Source organism: Protopterus annectens, chromosome 9.part0 (genome assembly GCF_019279795.1).
Source record: "Protopterus annectens isolate FY-2018-M chromosome 9.part0, PAN1.0, whole genome shotgun sequence".
NCBI classification, from domain to species: domain Eukaryota; kingdom Metazoa; phylum Chordata; order Ceratodontiformes; family Protopteridae; genus Protopterus; species Protopterus annectens.
Window position 1 is genome coordinate 932,598,654 of NC_056743.1, and position 22,498 is coordinate 932,621,151.

A 22,498-nucleotide genomic window follows, 5' to 3' on the forward strand; every position below is an offset into this window, starting at 1 on the left:
AGTGAGGCACTTTCGCAGCCCCTGGCGCCCGCTACCTCAGAGTCACAGGCTGCTTCCGATTCCCACGTGGAGCCGACTGGGCCTCTGGATACTCAAGGTATTGGACACTCGAAATTCATTCCCTCAGATGGGTCTGGAGCCATTGAGCAGGCATCGGCTTCTGAGGGTGTCTCCAGACCTACACAACTATATATTAAGCCATATTCAGCTTCAAAGACAAAGACTAAAGCAGCTCTAAAGACAAAGAAACAAATACAGCGTTCTCCTACTCAATCTACCATGCCTAAAAAACAGATGCTCAAAATGGCCGAAGACCTAATTACTTTGATCAGGGGCTCCCATCCCCCACCTGATAAGAGGCCTAGGCAAGAGACAGAGTATTATTCTTCTGATCAGGTTTCTATTTCCTCTGATTCCTCTTCTGAACAGGATTATTCCATGCTTCCCTATGAGGATTCTGATGCTGAAGAATCCATTCCTTCAGCCTCTCCTCCTGAGGATTATTCTTTTGGGGAAACCCTGCATACCATGAAGGGAGCATTTCCACTGGGAGAGCCAAGATTATTCTGAATCTAAGAAAAGGCTCAGAGACTTTCTGCTACTTCCTCAGCACAGACCCCTTGCTATTCCACCTATTGTAGACATTGTAGATGTATTTTCAGAGTCCGGCCTGTCCCCTGACTCTCTACCCCCTGCACCTGCTAAGCCAGACAGATACTAGAAGGTTCCGGATTCTCATAAATTCCTATATAAAAACCCTGCTGCTGATCCAGAAACTATATCTCAGGGTCTCAAAGGGGTTAAAGCCTCCACTGCAAAAAACCTTGCCCCCTCTGATAGGGATTCTAGGGCTCTAGACAGATGGGGGAAAAAAGTATACACTTCTGCTACCTTGGCTGTAAGGGCTGTAAATTGTCAGTTTCATATGCTTAACTATCAGCAGTATTTAATGCCACTGCTTAAACAGAAATTGTTGACAAATACTGAATGTTCAGAAAACAAGGAATTGCAGGATTTATTGCATGCAGCTGAACAAGTGGGAAAGCATACTTTGCAATGTGGTTATGATTCACAGGAGGCCTCGTGCAGGGCCGCTGTCACAGGTTCTGTTATTAGAAGGCATGCTTGGTTAAAGGAACAGAATCTGCCTGATCATGTTAAAGTAAAATTATTAGATGCACCATTGCAGCATGATACTTTGTTTGGTACTAAAGCAGAAGAGGTTTTGAAAAAAATGGAGGATAAAGCAAAATACATGCAGCCAGTCAAGGATTTCTTACAGGTACAGCCACCCAGGTTTAGCAGGAACTGGCCTTCTAAAAATTGGACCTTTCCAGTGTCAGACAGACCACAAAGGGGCAGATACATGCGTCATACAGGCCTAAACAATGGGGTGCTCCTACCTCCAAAAGCGGAAAGACAAATCACAACCTTACAGGAAACAGTCCCAATGACTTTCCTCTGCCAGATCCAAGTACTTTTCTTTTGGCAACCCCCTTAGGGGGAAAACTAGCACTTTTTTCATCAAATTGGCAAATGATTACCCAAGACAAATGGGTCTTGAACATAGTGTCCCAAGGCTACAGGTTTCATTTCCACACTCTACCAAGGTCAAAAGGTATGCCAGACCTGCCACACAATCAATGGGCAGAGGCAGAAAAACTAATTACAGCTCTCGTGGATGTGAGGGCCATTCAGCAAGTACCACAACAAGAGCAGGGGCAGGGATTTTACTCCACACTTTTCCTAGTACCCAGGAAGGACAGAACCTGGAGGCCAATACTGGGCCTGTCTATACTAAATACATTTCTGGAAGTTCCAAAATTCAAGATGTTGACTACAGCAGCTACTGCCCATGCTGGGCAAGAAGGCTTGGCTCGTAACTTTGGACCTAAAAGAGGCATACCTGCATGTCCCAATCAGACAGACTTGCAGAAGATACCTCAGAGTCATAGCTGGTTCAATGCATTACCAATTCTCTGCACTGCCCTTTGGCTTATCTACTGCGCCCAGGGTCTTCACAAAGTGCCTGGCACCAGTAATTGCATGTTGCCGACAAAGAGGAATTCAAATATATCCCTACTTGGATGACTGCCTAACTCAAGCAGAGAACAAAGACATTCTTCTAAAGCATCTGGCGTTTGTAAAAAGATTACTAACTGGCCTAGGGTACACAGTAAACAAAAAGAAATCAAAACTTGTGGCCTCTCAAGAGATAATATTCCTGGGTGCAAGCTTAAATACAACTGCCCAGATGGCTTATCTCACGCCAGACAAACAAAAGCAATTGACTTCTTACTTCAAAAAATTGGCAACAAAACCCCACTTATCTGCAAGGAAAATCCTGCAGGCCCTGGGTTTCATGGCATCCTGCATTCTATTAATTCCATATGCCAGACTGCATAAGAGGAAACTGCAATGGTATCTAAAAAGTGTTTGGACTCTGCATTGTCACAGCCTGGAGACAGTAATTGCACTCATTCCCTGCCTGCAACAGGAGTTTTGATGGTGGACAGAAGCCTGTCACCACAACAAGGGTCTGCCATTCAGTTTACCCACAGCCAAACAGACACTGACAATGGATGCATCAGATTATGTCTGGGGGCCCCATATGGCTGGAAAATGTATTCAGGGCACATGGCCTGCAAACCAGATGCATCTTCACATCAGTCAAAAAGAGATGCTAGCTACTCAAAATGCCCTGACAGCTTTCAAGGACCTGCTTCATCCAGGACAACTACTGATAAAGACAGACAATACTATGGTCATGTGGTACATAAACAAAGAGGGAGGGACACATTCCTGCCTTCTCTGCAGACAAGCAATGACCTTATGGGACACAGCATTGGCTTTTCAAATTCACCTGCAAGCACAATTCCTGCCAGGAAAAACAAATACTTTGGCAGACGAACTAAGCAGAAACCTCATGGATCCCCATGAATGTAAACTGGATCCACAAGTCTTCAGCATGATAATAAGGAAATGGGGATGCCCAGACTTAAATCTGTTTGCCTCCCCTCACAACTGCAGAGATTTTGCACAAGGATTTATCACAAGCAAGCATGGAAAGTGGACGCCCTATCCTTCAGCTGGAAAAATCTAACAGTATATGCCTTTCCTCCACTGCCTCTCCTTCCCAGGGTTCTCCTAAAGGTCAGACGAGAAGCCAAAAATGATACTGATTGCACCAGACTGGCCACGCCAGCACTGGTACCCAGTCCTAAAGAGCTTGTCTCAAGGTCCAGCATGGATATTGCCTCAAACTTCTCACTTGCTGACCCAACAAAACAATCAGATCCTGCACAGCCAACTCAGGACCTTAAATCTGGCAGCATGGCGGATAATGTAACCATTCAGAACACTCCTCTTTCAAAAGCTGTTATGGATGTTATCTTGGAGGCCAGGAGGGCCAGTACCAGAAAATCTTATGCAGAAAAATGGAAGAGATTCTGTGCTTGGAACCAGGAACAAGGCATTGACATGTGTGTGCCAAGTATACCTCAGATTCTACTATATCTAACTGAGATGCTGAACAAAGGCCTTTCTTTCTCATCTATTAAGATTCATGCCTCTGCCATTTCAGCCCATTACAATATGGAACCACTTATCTTTTCTCATCCTTTAATAAGGCAGTACCTCAGAGGGGCCAAAAACATTAGGCTTCCAAGAAGAGCACCAATTCTGGCCTGCGACCTAAATTATGTTTTGGAAAAACTCGCACTGCCTCCTTTCGAGCCAGCTTCAACAGCAGATATAAAATTTTTATCCCGGAAAATAGCTCTACTCCTAGCAATAACCTCTGCAAGGCGAGTCTTGGAGTTACAAGCACTCATGGCTGTGGAACCTTTTATCATTTTTCATCCAGACAGGGTTTCTCTGAGGACAAACCCTACATTTATGCCTAAGGTGGTATCCAGTGTGGCCCTCAACCAAACCATTCACTTGCCTACCTTTTATCCAAATCCACAGAACAAGGGTGAGAAAATTCTGCATCCTTTGGACATACACAGGCAGTTACATTTCTACTTGGACAGAACTAAAGCTTTCAGAAAAACTGAGCAACTTTGTGTCATATGCTGCAGGATCACAAGGAAAGGCTATCTCAAATCAGACTATTTCTAAATGGATAGGCCATTGCATCTGTTTCTGCTATTTTCAACATGGCAAATCGGTGCCTAAGGGCATTAGGCCTCATTCCACCAGAGTAGCAGCCACTTCAGCAGCCTTCCTCAGAGGAGTACCAACCAAAGATATCTTAGAGGCTGCAACTTGGAGTTCAGTGCACACTTTCACAAAGCACTACCACTTACCTCTTTACTCTAAGTCCAGAGCAGGCTTTGCCACTGCAGTTCTGCAGGGCCTCATAGCCTCTCCTAATCCTATTTAGCCCAGCCACCCATCCTCAGCTTTGGGATTCAACCCAAGAGTAATGACTGCAACAGTGAAACACGATGAACATAGTACAGTTGTGTACCTACCATAAATGTAGATGTTCGAGTGTATTCACTTTTGCAGTCCAGGTTACCCACCCACCATCCCCCTTCTATTTGCTGGGACTTTTCTGCATTTCTCTATCCTATACAACCTATTTGGTGTATTTGCTTATAGATAAAGGGAATGTTATTTTTGTGCATGTATTTTTATTGGCATATTTTTTCAGCCTACCAATTTGGGGGCACCTGACATCTGGGGCAAGAAAAACTGAAGAAAATGGCGTTGGCTGCATCTTTTATACCCCTGGTGCACTGACATCAGGGAAGAGGCGACAGCAACCGACACCGGACCTAGACTTTGGAATTCTGGCCGACTGAGAGTAGCTTGCCAGCAGGATAACCCAAGAGTAATGACTGCAACAGTGAATACACTCGAACAACTACATTTATGGTAGGTACACAACTGTACTTTTCTGTTAAGAGGGTATGTAAGTAGTTTTTAAGTTCTGGAAAGAGTCATTGGTGGTGTAAGTGTGCATGCCTGTAGTTTACACTTCAGTATGTTGAAATTTAGCATATTAAGGTTTCAGTCTTATGAGTTTCAGTCAAGTGAGTTTTCAGTATTTTGAATTTTCGGTATTATGGTCTCAGTGAAATGAATTTCAGTCAAATGAAATTTCGGTCATGTGAAGTAGACCCATATATATATATATATATATATATATATATATATATAGAGAGAGAGAGAGAGATGTAAATATAAAGAAATGTATAAAAGCTTGAGTGGCACCCACAAACACAATATGAGGGAGAGGAATGCAGAGGGGCTTGCTCCCCTGCAAAAAGAAAGAGAAGACCAGTGTTTGAGATTTCATTTTCTTATGGATTTTCAGTCTTTTTTTTTGTCTTTATGTTAGCACTCAGTGTTATGAGTGCCAGCATTTGAATAGGAAGCTGAGGCAAACATTTTGACAATTCTACTTAAACAGTGTTATCCATAGGGAGACACTGAGTAAGAAACTGTCTGTATTATTGGTAGGTCTTTATTCAGAAATAACATTTGATAGTCACCTGGGTATTTATGAATAGGGTAAGTGGTAAAAGATTCAGGGGAGTAATGGTAAATAGTTGTGTTAAGTTAAAATAAAAAGGTTTCGGCCATTTTTCTTGAGAACCTGCATTTCTTATGGAGCACTTGCTTTCTCTGGCAGAAACGGTCCTTAGTAGTTGGTTCATCTTTTTGATTTTTTTTACCTTTCTTGACTGCACTCAAAGCAAGCCATTAGTACTGCTAGATAAGCCTGATAATTCCAAGATATTCCCTGGGGGTTTAATCTGCCTTTAATCTCCAGTCAAAAACCTTTCCATCAGGGATATCTGAATTCTGTCTGGAAAGGTTTGCTTTGCTTACTTTTAACCCTAGTGTTCACTTATATTTTGAGATTCTTGTTCTGATTGCCACTGATTCATCTAGAATACATTTGGAACCCTTTCTGGTTATCCACAAAGAAAGGGTGTCTGTGGGGACTAGTCCTAAATTTCCCTCTAAATCAGGCTGTCTACTTGTCTGGTGTCCCAGCATAGTCTAATTTGGCTGAAGCTTTGCTGGACAGGCTTAATCTATGGGAAGCAGTTAAGCATTATCTGTTTCTGAAGTGAAACATTTTGGAATAAAAATCTGTAATCTGAGGATGGGCGCATGAGGAAGGGAGCTTTATATTTAAACATTTCACTCCTAAAATAAAAATTAAATTTATTACTTTAGCAGTTTGTGTGTCATCTCTGTTTAGCACTTTTGGATAATGTATATCTGGCATACCTGTTAGTGGGAGCAGCTGAGATTTTTACTCTCTGTCTTTAGATTTAATTTGGACATCAGATTAATTAGAGAAGAGTAGAGGTGATTTCAGCATAATGGCAAAAAGTTGCAAGAGGAAGAGCAGAACCAGGAAGATAGTTTCATTGTGCCCACAAAAATGAATTCAGACAACATGATGTGGACTCATTTGTGGTTAGGGGCTTTGCAAATTAAACTGAAGAGAGAACAAATTAATGACAGGTAGAGAAGGAAAGGTCAAGAATGGCAAGTAAATGGAGGGAGTAGGTTAAGAAGAGGTCTTAGCAAACATCAGTTCTTAAAGTGGGTGTTGAGTTCTTGTAATAGGCTGCTGAAATGATTGGGTGGACTGTGAAAATATTGATGCTTTCTAAAAGTCTTGGGAGAAGTGCATACAGGAGGGTAATTGTGCATCAGCAAGACATAGTCCAGTAAAACAGGTAAGCAGGTAACTGTTTTCTGTCTATTATTTGTCTGTTTATTCATTGATAGCTGCTAACCTGAGATGCTTTTTTATAAACTCTGAAAATGTTACTTTATATTGGAGGGTTGTCCCTCCCCATCATGTCTATAATACCGAGCCACTTGCAAAGATGGCTCCTTGTTGTGTGATGTTCTTAGCCAAAGTCTTTGCTCCTGTTAAAGTCCTTGTTCTACTTTTTGTGCCACATAATCTTCAGAATTTAGTGATAACCTTGCTGTGCAGTATTGCTGTCTCTTTTACTGTCATCCTTTTCTTAATTTTTCCACACAGTTAGTTTGTACTGCAGTTTCTTCTCTTCATCGGCCTAGTATAGGCATTATTTGCTTTCACTTTGAAAATGAACATAAGATGTAGCACTGACACTGGATGTGCTTGAGTGGTCTTTTAAAAGAATAAGGTTGCCTTTGATTACCCAGAATGTTTTACTGTTAATGTTTTACTGTGGTTTGCAGGAATATTAGGGAAAAAATGTCATGTAATTTTGTGGGTGAGTCCATGTACATAAACTGAAAGATAACTCAAAATAATGTTAAAACACAGTATTGTTTCCTTTTTTTTTTCAGTACACTTTTAATTGTTCTGATATCCTTTTCTGTAGATGTGGATGTAATTGAGAATATTATGGCCCACCTAAAGCAGCAGAAAAGAACACGGAAACAGATAGCAAATCACTTGGTGTCCATGGGTCTGGCAGACAGCATCAAGGAGTTCAAACGCATAAGGTAACATTAAAAAGTACCCATTTGAAAATAATCCATGTAATGTGAAAGTTTGTATTGTTGGAATGTAGCACCTTGTTTTTACTATCTCCCACATTACCTGTTAAAAACAACATGTTGTATCTAACTTTAGTTGATTAAAGGAGAACAGCACCCACAGACTGAAATGTCCTGATGTTTCCTACATTTAACACCATTTTTATACTCTATATCCTTTTTGTTACATTTTTAAATGTACTGCTAGTGTCTGCTGTCATGGGGTCTAGCATCTTGATTTTCTTTTTTGTCTACTTCTGGGTATGCTACAATGCAGTGTTTGGCTTTAAACTATTACATCATAGCCCCTAAGCTCCTGTCAGTGCATTGAGTTTACATGTTTCCATGCACACCCCACTTTATTTTAGTCAGTCAGACTTAATTAACATTTCTTGCTTTTCAGTTACTACTTAAAAGGCAAACAGGGATAATCAGACAGAACAGCATTTTCAGTGCCTGTTACTTCTTTTTCTTTCTAAAATGGCCAGTTTTCATTCTTTTGTTATGTCTGAGTTGTAGTCCTTAAACCCATCTCCCCTCCGCCTAAACACATCCCCTTTGTATCTGTCAAAGTGGCAAAGGTTTGCTGCTGTGATTGATAGCTTACAGCAGGAGACAAAGTTCATGTACTGTTTACTTGCACTGTCCACCTACTTACATTGGTTTACTTATTTTTGCTACACCTTAGCCTCTTTCCGTCCCCAAATTTTAATCCTTACTACCTACCAGTTGGCAAAACATTGTTTGTCAAACCTTCCAACTCCGTTTTTCAGGGATTCCTGAGAAAGCAAAATTCTTAAATTGTGTCATAAAGGCTGTAAAAAATAAAACATTTTGTTTTTATATAGCACTGTAATTCCCTTAAACTAAGCCTTTTTGCATCAACGTGCATTTTCTAAACAATAGTAATGCAACTGTAAATTATCACATTTATTGACTTAATAGTAATCACCATTGATTACCTGAGAAGTAATGAGGGACAGGTCAAAGGTAAGATAAACAAAATGTCATTAGCATTCTGCAAAATCAGCAACATTTGAGATGTATGGTCTTGGGTCATTTACCTGTTATTGTACGATTGTCTGTATTTGCTCCCTGTAATTTGTCTCTTGCAACTGGAGGCTTTATCCAAGTTGTCTGCAGTAACTTTGTTAAACCAGTAAATCATTGTTTATGTATCTTCTCCAATGTATTTTTCACATATTGTAACTTGGTATGCAGCCCCCTTCACTGTTTTGTTTCTGATTCTAATCACTTCAGTTTTGCACTCTTCATAAATCTATCCCACATATTACTATTTATTGTGTTTGTGTAAATATGTTTATTCCCTTCCCTTTTTAATTCCAAGATATACCACCACTGGATTTTCTTAAAACTCTCATGTCACTTATTACAGTGAAAGTAAAGTTGTTTATTATAAAGACATCTAAATTTGTATTCCTGCATCAGACAACAGATGAAAGAACATGCACTGGTTAGGCAAATACTGCCTTGCTTGGATAGAATGTGCTACTTATCCATCTTGAGTGCCTCCTGTATGGTAACAGACCCCTACCTTGAACTTGGTCATCCAGAGCCCAGTGAAATTAGACTTTACTTTAGAGAAGAAGATGCAAAAAAGGAGCTGCACCAGCTGACTGTACTTTTGGCTGACCTTTTTGCAGACTTCATAGGTAGGTACTAGGCTATCGGCCCTGGGGCGGCCTATACAAGCCCAGCCAAAAAGGTACCCTGGCTTTTGCCACCCAAGAAAGTTATTTTCCTGTGCCACTGTCGAGCAGAGCTGATCCCTGGGGTGAATTTCCTATTTCCCATCCAATCATCAAGAATTTTCTTGAAGAGTGCTAATGAGGAGCTTTGTTTGATATAGATAGATAGTTTATTCCAGAGTATGGGAAGTCTCTGGGACAGGAATCTATCCCTCCGGCATGTTCTGTTTATTGTGGTGACAAGGTTTAGGTCCCTAGAGCATGTAGCTCGGAGGGAATGGGATTTCCTTAAGTGGAGCATTCCAACAGCTCTGGGTTTGACATAGCTTTGTATGTTAGGCAGAGATTGCCTCTGTGTAGGCGATATGTGACGGAGTAAAGCTGGAGTTTTTTGAGATGGTCTGCGTAGGGCATCTGTTTGAGGCCGGTAATCCTCTTTGTGAGGTATTTCTGCGGCCTTTCCAGTTGTTGTAGATGTCTTGTGAGGTACATACCAAAAGGGGGCGTTGTACTCTATAATGGGTCTAATGAGTGATGAGTAGAGGGGAACAATTACCTCTTTTTTTCTGGATGAGAAACCTTTTGTGATGAGGTGTGCCACGTAGAAGGATTTCCTGACTACTGTGACAATGTGATTATCAAAGCAGAAACCACTGTCCACCTGTGTCCCAAGGTCTCTTATCACACTTTCTGTGTTAAGTATACTACCGCCTATGTTGTAGTTCATGGGTACAGAGTTTTTACCAAAGGGGATGACAATGCACTTTTTGGCATTGAGCTTGAGGCCATGGCTTTGACAACAGGCATCTGTCTCAGTGAGGCCCTTTTGTAGGATGTCCACATCGTTAGGAGTTTCGATTATGGCTTCTAGTTTGCAGTCATCTGCGAACTTCGTTAGCCAAAGACCTTCTGTGTTAGCCTGTACTTCAGAGAAGTAGATACCAAACAGGAGAGGACCCAGGACTGAACCCTGTGGTACTCCACTTGTCACTGGTCTGAAGTCGGATTTGGAGTCTGCTACTTTCACAGTGTGGGTTCTGTCAGTGAGCCAGTTGGCACCCCATCTTGTGACATAGGGATTTATACCTACTTTAGTGAGTTTATCTATAATTCCAGAAAGCCTTGGCAAGATCTACATAGGCTGTGTGAACCACCTTACCCTTGTCTACGGCTTTGGTGACTGCTTCAAAGAGGTCTATCTTATTTAGGAGACATGATCTGCCTTTTACATACCCGAACTGGGTGGGGTCCAGAGTTTGGAGATTACCAATGTCTTTGTTTATAAGATGTTCATCGTGCATACAGCTGCAGTAATCACAGATGGGGTTTTCTGCCGTCAGGCGGGTCCACGGTCGGCCGAATTCCAAAGTCTAGGTCCAGCGTCGGTTGTTGTTGCATTCTTTCCTGATGTCAGTGCGACAGGGGTATATAAGACACAGCCGACGCCATTTTCTTCAGTCTTTTTTGCCGCGCGGTGCCCGAAGCAGAAGCAGTTCGCAAGTGCCGGTCGGCCAGCTCCTGAAATTACGAAAAATTGGAAACCGAAGTCTTCTTTAAAGCTAAGTACCCCGTTGGGGAAACTTTTCTTGCCTCAGACCGATGTCAGACAAAGTTAACAATTGTATTTCTTGTGGGAAGCAAATACCGCATAAGGATTTCCATTCCCTCTGCATACCTTGTTTAGGCTCAGACCACGACGTCTCAGCCTGTCGCTTTTGCGCTACTTTCAATAAACGCACTATTAAGCGTCGGGCGGAGTTCGCCCAGCACTTTTTTGGTAAAGTCTTTGATTATAAAATGTCGTCGGATACTCCGACTACCGTTTTGTCCAAAAAACGCAAGGACAAAGACCGACACCACGCCAAAACCAGCTACACGTGGTCCGGTTCTCAGCGAGGCGCCTACGCAGCCCCTGACTACCGACTACACTTCTTTGGCGGTGTCCTCTGTAACCGAGACCGCAGGTACCTCGGCCCATACCCAGACTACAACCACGGAAGCCACTGTGAGTGTTGAGCCTCCTAATGTGGACAGGTCCACTTCCACCCATGGTGTCTTTAGACCCTCATCTTCCTTCTCCATAAAGGCCTTTACTAAGTCCAAATCAGCCATGCATCCCAAGAGGCCTGTTGCACAGGGCCCATCTCCAGGCCCCATGCCTAAAAAGCAGATGCTAAAAATGGCTGAGGATTTAATTACTCTTATCAGGGGTTCCCAACCCCCTCCAGACAAGAGACCCAGAGTGGAGGAAGCTTCTCCCTCTTCTGACCAGGACTCCATTTTTTCAGAACATTCTGATGAAGAGGAACACTCATTCCCTTTTGAAGATTCGGATGCTGAGCAGTCCATTCCTTCTGTATCTTCCCAGAGGATTTCTTTGGGGAAACCTTGCACACCTTGAGGGAACACTTCCATTGGGAAGGCCAAGACTTTTCTGATTCCAAGAAAAGACTTAGGGAATTTCTTTTGTTACCTCAGCACAGACCTCTGGCGATACCTCCTGTCTTGGACATACTTGATGATGTTTACTCGGAGGCTTGCCTTAATCCGGATTCCTGCCTCCTGCCCCAGTCAAGCCTGATAGGTACTACAGAGTTCCTAACTCTCACCAATTTCTTTACAAAAGCCATAATGCTGACCCTGAAACCATTTCTCAAGGCCCCAAGGGAATGAAGGCCTCTACTGCTAAGAATCCACTACCTTCCGAAAGAGAGTCTAGATCCTTAGAAAGGTGGGGAAAAAAGGTATATACCTCGGCCACCCTAGCTATGAGGGCCTTAAATTGTCAGTTCCATATGCTTAAATATCAGCAGTTTCTGTTATCACAATTAAGAAATAAAATGTCTCAACCTGAACAACCAGATTGGAAGGAGTTGCAGGATATGATGCATAGTGCAGAACATGTGGGTAAACACACCTTACAATGTGGCTATGATGCCCTAGAGGCCTCAAATAGAGCTGCTGTGACAGGATCAGTCATTCGTAGACATGCCTGGCTTAGGGAGCAAACCTTGCCTGACCATGTTAAAGCTAAGCTACTAGATGCTCCTTTACAAAAGGATGTACTATTTGGTACTAATGCTGAGGAGATACTACGGAAAATGGAAGAAAAAGCTAAATCTATGCAAACTGTCAAAGCTTTTCTACAGGTTCAACCACCACGTTTTAGCAGAAATTGGCCTTCAAAAAAATGGTCCTTTCCAGCCACGGACAAGCCACAAAGAGGTAGATACAGGCGCACAAGGGGCAGAGGACAACCTCAAGGATCATATAGAGGTAGACAATGGCAAACTCCAGCACCAAGAGGTGGCGAAGACAGTGCACAACAATACAGGAAACAAACCCAATGACTTCCCCCTTTTCATGCCAAGCAAGTCTCAGCTGACAGCACCCTTGGGAGGAAAGCTGGCATTATTTACAAGAAATTGGCATATTATCACAACAGACAAATGGATCCTGGACATTATAAACAGAGGCTACAGATTTCATTTTCACACTCTTCCAAAAATGAGAGGCATGCCGAACCTGCCACACAATCAAAGGGCAGAGGCTCAAATACAAATTTCAAAGCTTATGGCCATGAAAGCTATTCAAGAGGTACCTACTCACGAACAAGGTCAAGGTTTTTATTCCAGACTCTTTCTGGTGCCAAGGAAAGGAACCGACTGGAGACCCATTTTGGACTTATCCATCCTAAACACATTTCTACTGCACAAAATTCAAGATGCTCACATTACAGCAGCTTCTTCCCATGCTGGGCAAGGAGTTTTGGCTGGTAACATTGGACCTCAAGGAGGCATACCTGCATGTCCCAATCAGACAAAGCTGCAGAAGATACCTCAGATTTCTTGCAGGTTCAATCCACTATCAATTCTCTGCATTGCCCTTTGGCTTATCTACTGCGCCCAGAGTATTCACGAAATGCCTGGCATCAGTAATTGCCTACTGCAGACTTCAAGGGATACAAATTTACCCTTATTTGGACGACTGCCTGATCCAAGCGGACAGCAAGCACATACTTCTGGAACATCTGGCTTATGTAACACGGTTATTGAATTCTCTGGGATACACAGTCAACAAAGAGAAATCCAGGCTAACACCATCTCAGAAAATAACTTTCCTGGGTGCCAACTTGGACACAAACACCCAGATGGCCTATCTTACGCCAGAAAAACAGGGGCAACTAACTCAGTACTTCAAAATACTAGCAAATTGTACCAGGCTCACTGCAAGGAAAATCCTGCATGCTCTGGGCTTCATGGCATCTTGCATTCTTTTAATCCCATGTGCAAAGTTGCATATGAGGAAACTTCAATGGTACCTAAAAAAACATATGGTCTCAACACAGCCACAGATGTTCTTCATTTCACATTGCTGCAGTCCTTACTTATGGGTAGTCCGCTGTCCTCGGTCGGCCCGAATACCAAAGTATTAGGCTGACGTCGATCATGGGCGCACAGCCCTGACATCAGAGCGTCAGGGTATAAAAGCGCATGACCGACGTCATATCCTTAGTTTTTTTTGCCGCATGGTCCGATGCAGAAGCAGCGTTGCAAGTGCCGTTCGGCTTTCTGAAATTTTTCGTTTTCGGAGTTTCAGACATACCAAGTTGGGCTAAGTACCCCGTTGGGGAGCATTTTTGTTTTTTCTTGCCTCAGTTATTTACCGGATGTCAGAAAAAGTGAATAATTGTATTTCTTGTGGGAAGCAGATACCGCATAGGGATTACCACTCGCTTTGTATCCCTTGCTTGGGACCGAAGCACGACGTAGTTGGGTGTCGGTTTTGTGCTAGGTTTAATAAGCGCACTATTAAGAGAAGGCTAGATTGCGCTAGGTTAGTCTTTGGCAAACGGTGTAATTATAATATGCCGTCGGATCCTCCGCCGCTTCCAAGAAGCGTAAAGACAAATCTGTAAAGCCTAGACAGGATGATTCGTCCATTTCGGACGCCGGTCCTTTAGAGACTACAGTGGAACAGGTGGATCCGGCTGAAGTTTCTGTTGAGTCTCAGGGGGAAACCTTGATTTTTCAGGATGTGGCCTCACAGGAGTCAGGTCAGGCTGAAGGGGCCTCTCAGGTTACTATTCTCCCTTCTTTGCCTAAGGGGGTTAGGCCTTCTGCTACTGTTTCTAGGGCTCCTTCTAAGGGCAGGTCTGTTTTGCCTTCTTCTGGAGTTAGTTCTGGTTCTTCAGGGTCTGTACCTAAGAAGCATATGCTTAAAATGGCAGAAGATTTAATTACTTTAATTAGAGGTTCCATGCCCCCCCCTGATAAAAGGCCCAGGGTAGAGCCAGAGTTGGAAATTTTGGAGCAGGCCTCAGATGATTCTGAGTCTTCTGCTGAAGATATTCAAGATTTTCCTCCTTATTCGGATTCCGATGCAGAGGATTCTACTCCTTCTGCTTCCCCTCCAGAGGATTTTTCATTTTCAGAAACCTTACACTCTGAGGGAACATTTTAAGTGGGAAGGACAGGATTACTCAGATTCCAGAAAGAGGCTTAGAGAGTTCTTGTTTTTACCACAGCACAGACCCTTGGCTATTCCTCCTGTTTTGGATGTTGTTCAGGATGTTTTTTCGGAGGCCTCATTTAATCCAGATTCTATGCCTCCTGCACCAGTTAAACCGGACAGGTATTATAGGGTACCTGAGGCTCATAAATACCTATATAAGAGTCCTAGGGCGGACCCAGAAACTATTAGTCAGGGGCCTAAGGGTGTTAGGGCTTCTGTTGTAAAGAATCCGGTTCCTCTAGATAAGGAAGCTAGAGCTTTGGACAGATGGGGTAAGAAGGTGTACACCTCTTCTACTCTAGCAATGAGGGCTTTAAATTGCCAGTTTCATATGTTGAAATATCAGAATTTCCTCCTTTCTCAGCTAAAATCTAAAGTGGATGCTTTGGCAGAGGGCATAGAGTGTAAAGAATTGCAAGATTTGGTGCATGTTTCTGAACAGGTGGGGAAACATTCTTTGCAGTGTGGCTTTGATGCTTTGCAGGCTTCTTCTAGAGTGGCTGCCACTGGTTCAGTTCTTCGTAGGCATGCCTGGCTTAAGGATCAGAATTTATCTGAGCATGTTAAGTCTAGAATTCTGGATGCCCCTTTACAGTCCGAAGTTTTGTTTGGTCCTCCTGTGGAGTCTGTTTTGAAGAAAATGGAGGACAAGGCTAAGTCTATGCAGACTGTTAAAGATTTTTTGCAGGTTCAACCTCCTAAGTTTAGTAGAAATTGGCCTGCTAAGGGGTGGACGTACCCTTCTTCTGATTCCCAGTCTAGGGGTAGATCTAGGCCTGGTAGGGGCAGAGCTCAGAGTACCTTTAGGCCTAGAACATGGAGTTCGCCTGCTCAATCTGCTGGTGAGGGTAGGGGCCAGTCCTTTCGTAAACAGGCCCAATGACCTGCATTTTCAGCTGCCAGATTCTTCTTGCCTGGCAGCTCCTTTGGGAGGAAAGCTAGCTCTCTTCAAGCAAAATTGGTTTTTAATCACCCAAGACAAATGGGTTTTGGACATTATAAACAAAGGTTACAAGTTTTATTTCCATACATTGCCTCCTTTCAAAGGTATGCCAGACATTCCTCCTCGGCAAAGGATGGAGGCTCACATACAGATTTCATTACTTCTTCACATGGGAGCCATACAGCCAGTACCTCCTTCAGAAGTGGGTCTAGGGTTTTATTCCCGCCTGTTTCTAGTGCCAAAGAAAGGGAACACGTGGAGACCGATTTTGGATTTATCTCTCCTCAACACTTATTTGGACATTCCAAAGTTCAAAATGTTGACATTACAACAGCTTTTGCCTCTGCTGGGAAAAGATCACTGGATGGTAACTCTGGATCTAAAATAGGCTTATCTTCATGTTCCTATCAGGCCCAGTTGCAGGAAGTACCTGCTTCGAGCTTGAAATTTTCATTATCAGTACTCTGCATTGGCCTTTGGCTTATCTACTGCCCAGGGTGTTCACAAAGGTTCTGGCTCCAGTGATAGCCTTTTCACGATGGAAGGAATACAAATTTATCCTTATTTGGACGATTGCCTGATTATTGCACAAGACAAGGACGAGCTTCTTCAGCATCTACAGTATGTGATGGTAGTGTTAAGATGCCTAGGGTATTCTGTGAACGAAACAAAGTCCAGTCTAGTACCCTCTCAGGACATGTGCTTTCTGGGTGTGAGACTGAATACAGCTTCCCAGATGGCCTTTTTGACCCCGGACAAACAGAAAAGTCTTTCACTTTATTTCCATCAAATGTCTCTACAGTCCAGGCTGACTGCAAGGACAGTCCTTCAAGCCTTGGGGTTCATGGCATCTTGTATTCTGGTGCTTCCCAATGCCAAATTGCATATGAGGAAGCTTCAATGGTATCTCAAAAATCTATGGACACAACACTGCCAGGATCTAGACACTGTCATTCAGATAATTCCTTGCATTCAGAAGGAATTTTCGTGGTGGGCTCAGGAATGTCACCTAAACAAGGGACTCTCTGTGACCCGACCAGAGGCGAGTCAGATTCTAATGACGGATGCCTCGGACAAGGCTTGGGGAGCACACCTCAATGGAAAATGGGTGCAAGACACGTGGCCTGCCAGACTTCAACATTTGCATATCAACTTGAAGGAGATGTTAGCAGTACAATTTGCATTGATGGCTTTCAAGGATTTACTTCACCCAGGGCAGGTGTTGATTCTAACAGACAACACAACTGTCATGTTGTACATCAACAAGCAAGGGGGAACTCATTCGTACCCTCTTTGCAGACAAGCTATGATTTTGTGGGAGACAGCTCTCAGTTACAACCTCAATCTTCAGGCAAGATTTCTACCAGGAGCACAAAACTCCTTAGCAGATGTATTGAGCAGACAAATAGTGGATCCTCACGAGTGGAAATTGGATCCTCAGGTATTTCAAAAGTTGACAGTGTCATGGGGAACTCCAGACATAGATCTGTTTGCTTCTCCACTAAATTACCAGTTGCCAAAGTTTTGCACAAAAAGGTTTCATCCCACAGCTTGGAAGGTGGACGCTCTGTCATTCAGTTGGAACAATCTTCATGTATATGCCTTTCCACCTCTACCTCTTCTGCCCAAGGTTCTCTTGAAGGCCAGGCAAGACAAGCCATCCATGATCCTGATAGCACCGGATTGGCCTCGACAACACTGGTACCCACTACTGAGGAGTTTGGTCCGAGAGCCTCCATGGCCTCTGCCTTTGATTCCACACCTTTTGTCTCAGGAGGGCAATCACTTTCTCAATGTCAGAATTCAGTCTCTGCATCTAACGGCCTGGCATATTCTGTTTTAGACTCTGGAGGTTCTCAGCTTCCACAACAAGTTTTGAATGTTATTTTGGAGGCCAGGAGGCCTAGTACAAGGAGAGTTTATGCTGATAAATGGAGGAGATTTTTTATTTGGAGCAAAGGGAAGGACTTTGATGTTTCCAAGCCTAATTTGAGTGCTTCCTTACAATATCTTACTGAGTTATTAGACAAAGGTTTGTCCTTTTCCTCCATAAAGGTTCATGCTGCAGCCATTTCGGCTAATTATGACTGTGACCCTCCTTTATTCTCTCATCCTTTGTGTAAGCAGTTTCTCAGAGGGCAAAGAACATAAGACCCCCACGAGAGCTCCTACTCCTGCTTGGGATCTCAATTTTGTGTTGGAAAAGCTTACTCTACAACCTTTGAGCCTGCAGCTACTGCCGAGTTAAAGTATTTGTCATGGAAAACTGCTTTTTTGTTGGCCATTACTTCTGCAAGAAGGGTTTCTGAATTACAGGCCCTTATGGCAGTGGAGCCTTTCTTGATTTTTCATAAGGATAGGGTATCTTTGCGTACTAATCCTTCCTTTATGCCTAAAGTGGTTTCTAGTGTGGCCTTAAACCAAGCTATTCATTTGCCTACTTTTTATGCAAATCCTCAAAATAAAGGGGAGAAGATTTTGCATACTTTGGATATTCACAGGCAGTTGCGGTATTATTTGAGCAGAACCAAGGAGTTCAGACAGTCTCAGCAGTTGTTTGTTTCTTTTGCTTTGGGTTCACAGGGTATACCTGTTTCAAAACAAACTATTTCTAAATGGATTGGGTTTTGTATTTCTTTTTGTTATTCCCATCATGGTAAGGAGATTCCAACTGGAATCAGACCTCATTCCACTAGAGCTACTGCAACTTCTACTGCCTTTCTAAGGGGGGTAGCTACAAAGGATATTTTGGAAGCAGCCACTTGGAGTTCAGTACATACTTTTTCTAAACATTACCACCTTCCTCTTTATTCTAAGTCTAGGGCTGGATTTGCCACTGCAATATTACAGGGCATTTTAGCAGCCCCTAATGCTTTATGATTTTTCCAACCTCCCTTTCCCGTTGCTTTGGGATTCTACCCATAAGTAAGGACTGCAGCAATGTGAGATGAAGAACATAGTACAGTTTTGTACCTACCATAAATGTAGCTGTTCGAAGATCCACATTGCTGCAGTCCAATTTTCCCTCCCTCCTTCCCCTCTGTAGCTTAGCATGGTTATATGGTTTGGGTGATGGCTGTAGTTGGGCATATCTTTTGGGAAGGTACTCTGTTTTTTGGCTGTGGCCTTTCTTTTAGGGCCTTCTGACATCTGGGGCAAGAAAAGACTGAGGATATGACGTCGGTCATGCGCTTTTATACCCTGACGCTCTGATGTCAGGGCTGTGCGCCCATGATCGACGTCAGCCTAATACTTTGGTATTCGGGCCGACCAAGGACAGCGGACTACCCATAAGTAAGGACTGCAGCAATGTGGATCTTCGAACATCTACATTTATGGTAGGTACAAAACTGTACTTTTGGAAACAATAATACCAATAATCCCATGTTTGCAAAAGGAATTTCTATGGTGGGCCCAAGCATGCCAAACAAACACAGGTCTTCCATTCTGCAAGCCTCAAGCAAATCAAGTCATCACAACAGACGCCTCAGACTACGCCTGGGGGGCACACATGACAGGTGCATTCAGGGCAAATGGTCCCAAAAGGAAAAGCACCTTCACATCAATCAAAAAGAAATGCTAGCAGTGATAAATGCAATTACAATGTTCAAGGACCTCCTGCATCCAGGGCAATTATTGATAAGAACAGACAACACCACAGTAATGTGGTACATAAACAAACAAGGTGGAACACATTCATACCTCCTGTGCAGGCTAGCCATGTCACTTTGGAACTTGGCTCTGGAATGGCAAATCGAACTTCAAGCACAGTACTTGCCAGGATTGGAAAACACGCTGGCAGACAATCTAAGCAGAAATATGACAGACCCACACGAATGGAAGTTGCATCCTCAAGTGTTTACAAAGATAATCCAAGCGTGGGGAAGGCCAGACATAGATCTCTTCGCCTCCTACAGGAATCATCAATTGAAAAAGTTCTGTTCAAGTACCTTTCTTCCAAAGGCCTGGAGAGTGGACGCCCTTTCTTTCAGTTGGGCAGCATGGACAGTTTACGCTTTCCCACCTTTGCCTCTTCTGCCCAAGGTGCTCTTGAAAGCAAGAGCAGACAGACCGAAGATGATACTGATTGCTCCAGACTGGCCAAGACATCACTGGTACCCACTCCTGAGGAGCCTAACACATACTCCTCCCTGGAACCTACCTCTAATGCCTCTTCTACTGACTCATCACAGCTACAAAACTCTTCACAGTCAGCTGAAAACACTCAATCTGGCTGCATGGAAAATTCCTTAACACCACAACAGACCCTACTCTCCAAAGAGGTGCAGGATGTCATTTTGGAGGCCAGAAGGCCATCTACTAGAAAGGCTTACTCCGCAAAATGGAAACGGTTTTGCGCTTGGAATGAGAAAAAAGGTCAGGGTCCTAAAAAACTGAATTTGCCTCAGATATTACAGTATCTAGCTGAGCTGTTGAACAGTGGACTTTCATTTTCCTCCATCAAAATTCATGCCTCAGCCATTTCTGCGGAATACAACACTGATCCACCCTTATTCTCTCACCCACTTTTAAGACAGTTCCTCAGAGGAGCTAAGAATATAAGACCTCCAAGGAAACAACCAATACCAGCCTGGGATCTTAACTACATTCTAGAAAAATTAACATTACCTCCCTTTGAACCAGCTGCCTCAACAGATTTGCAATATTTGTCCTGGAAAACAGCTTTCCTTCTGGCCATTACCTCAGCTCGTAGGGTTTCGGAACTACAAGCCCTCATGGCTGTGCAGCCCTTTCTCATCTTCCATCAGGACAGTGTTTCCCTACGAACCAACCCGTCATTTATGCCTAAGGTAGTATCCAGGGTAGGTTTAAATCAGGCCATACACTTACCTACCTTTTACCCCAATCCTCAAAACAAAGGGGAAAGGCTGCTACATTCCTTAGACATCCATAGACAGCTACGTTACTATTTGGACAGAACACAGCCCTTCAGGAAATCAGAACAACTTTTTGTGTCCTATGCTGTAGGAGCTCAAGGGAAGCCAATTTCCAAACAGACAATTCCAAAATGGATAGGCCACTGCATATGGTTTTGTTACTCCTTTCATGGCAAACCTGTTCCTACAGGCATCAGATCCCACTCCACAAGGGCCACAGCTACCTCTACAGCCTTCCTCAGAGGAGTACCTACCAAAGATATTTTGGAGGCAGCCACTTGGAGTTCTGTGCATACCTACACAAAACACTACTACCTGCCTTTATACTCCAAAACTAGAGCAGGCTTTGCTACTGCTGTGTTGCAGGGCATTCTGGCTGCTCCCAGTTCCACCTAGTGCCTACCACCCTGTGCGTAGCTTTGGGATTCTACCCATCTGTGATTACTGCAGCTGTATGCACGATGAACATATTACAGTTTTGTACCTACCATAAATGTAGATGTTCGAGTGCTAATACAGCTGCAGTACAGGTTTCCCTCCCACCTTCCCCTCTTGGTAAAGGCCTAGTGACTAACACCTCCTCATACAACCTGATTGGGTTATCCTTCTATGGCGTATTTGCTTGCAACTAATGATTTTTGATTATATTGCATTGCTTGACTATATAAATATAAATATATATATATATATATATATATATAATTTATGTATTGCCTTCCTTCTGGGGGCACCTGACATCTGGGGCAAGAAAGACTGAAGAAAATGGTGTCGGCTGTGTCTTATATACCCCTGTCGCACTGACGTCAGGAAAGAATGCGACAACAACCAACGCCGGACCTAGACTTTGGAATTCGGCCGACCGAGGACCCGCCTGACGGCAGAAAACCCCATCTGTGATTACTACAGCTGTATTAGCACTCGAACATCTACATTTATGGTAGGTACAAAACTGTACTTTCCATGATGACACGTTCCATAGCCTTGCAGACCAGGCCCGTCAGGCTAAGGGGGCGGTAGTTCTCGGGGTCCATGGTGACTCCACCCTTGTGGAGTGGGATAACCGTTGCTGTGCGCTATTCAGCAGGCACAAAGCCTGAGGTGAGGATATGATTGAACATGGTACGTAGGTGGGGTGCCAGTTCGTTCTGTAGTTTATGTAGAATGCAGCCTGGGATGTTGTCTGGTCCCATGGATGCTGTGTTCTTGGCTTTGGAGAGTGTGTTTTTTACCTGTGCAGCCGTGATTACAGGAACTTTTGCATTGTTCCGGTATAGAGATGGGCTCTTTAGGGGGTGAGGGGGGGGGTAAAGTTAGCACTGAACCTATCTGCCAGGATGCTGGCAATATCAGTTGGGTCTGTATATTTAGTGCCATTGTGCTGTAACTCAGAGCAGATCTGAGTGTTGCCATTGAGATTCTTGACATAACTATAGAATGCTTTGTGGTTGTCTTTAGAATCAGTGGTGATTTTGTTTTTGTAACTAGCTTTGGAGGATTTTATCAGGGAGTGCAGCTTCTTACTGAGGCTGACCAGGGAGCTCCTCCACTCGTGGGATTTTACTCTCTTTTGCAACAGTTTCTTCCTTCTGATGTACAGTTTGTTTATGACAGGGGACCACCAGATTGGCTTCCTTTTTTTGGAGGATAGCGTCTTGGTTCTGTTTGGGATAGCACAATCCATGCACTCATGTAAGTGCTTATAAAGTGTAATTGTATAGGATTCAGTAGTCGTAACTGTATTGTCCATCTGCATGGGTGGCATGAAGTTTACCACTTCTGTCTTAAGAAGTATGAAGTTGGCTTTGGAGAAATGTTTTACCATGGTTTCCTTAATGTGGGGGTGGGGGCAGGATGTGGATATCTAGGGTAATTAGCTTATAGTCGGATCGGACCAATGAGGCGTTGACTTCAGGTGACTAGATCTA

The 22,498-nt window shown here is 43.4% G+C and overlaps 1 protein-coding gene across 1 annotated transcript in view; it reads left to right on the forward strand.

The window, feature by feature from the left end:
• TIMELESS (timeless circadian regulator) overlaps positions 1-22,498 on the forward strand; it is a 955,757-nt gene that overhangs the window by 701,911 nt on the left and 231,348 nt on the right. The window contains exon 21 of the mRNA XM_044083673.1: positions 7,353-7,476. Coding sequence (XP_043939608.1) covers positions 7,353-7,476 — 124 coding nt within the window. The remainder of the gene's footprint in view (positions 1-7,352; positions 7,477-22,498) is intronic.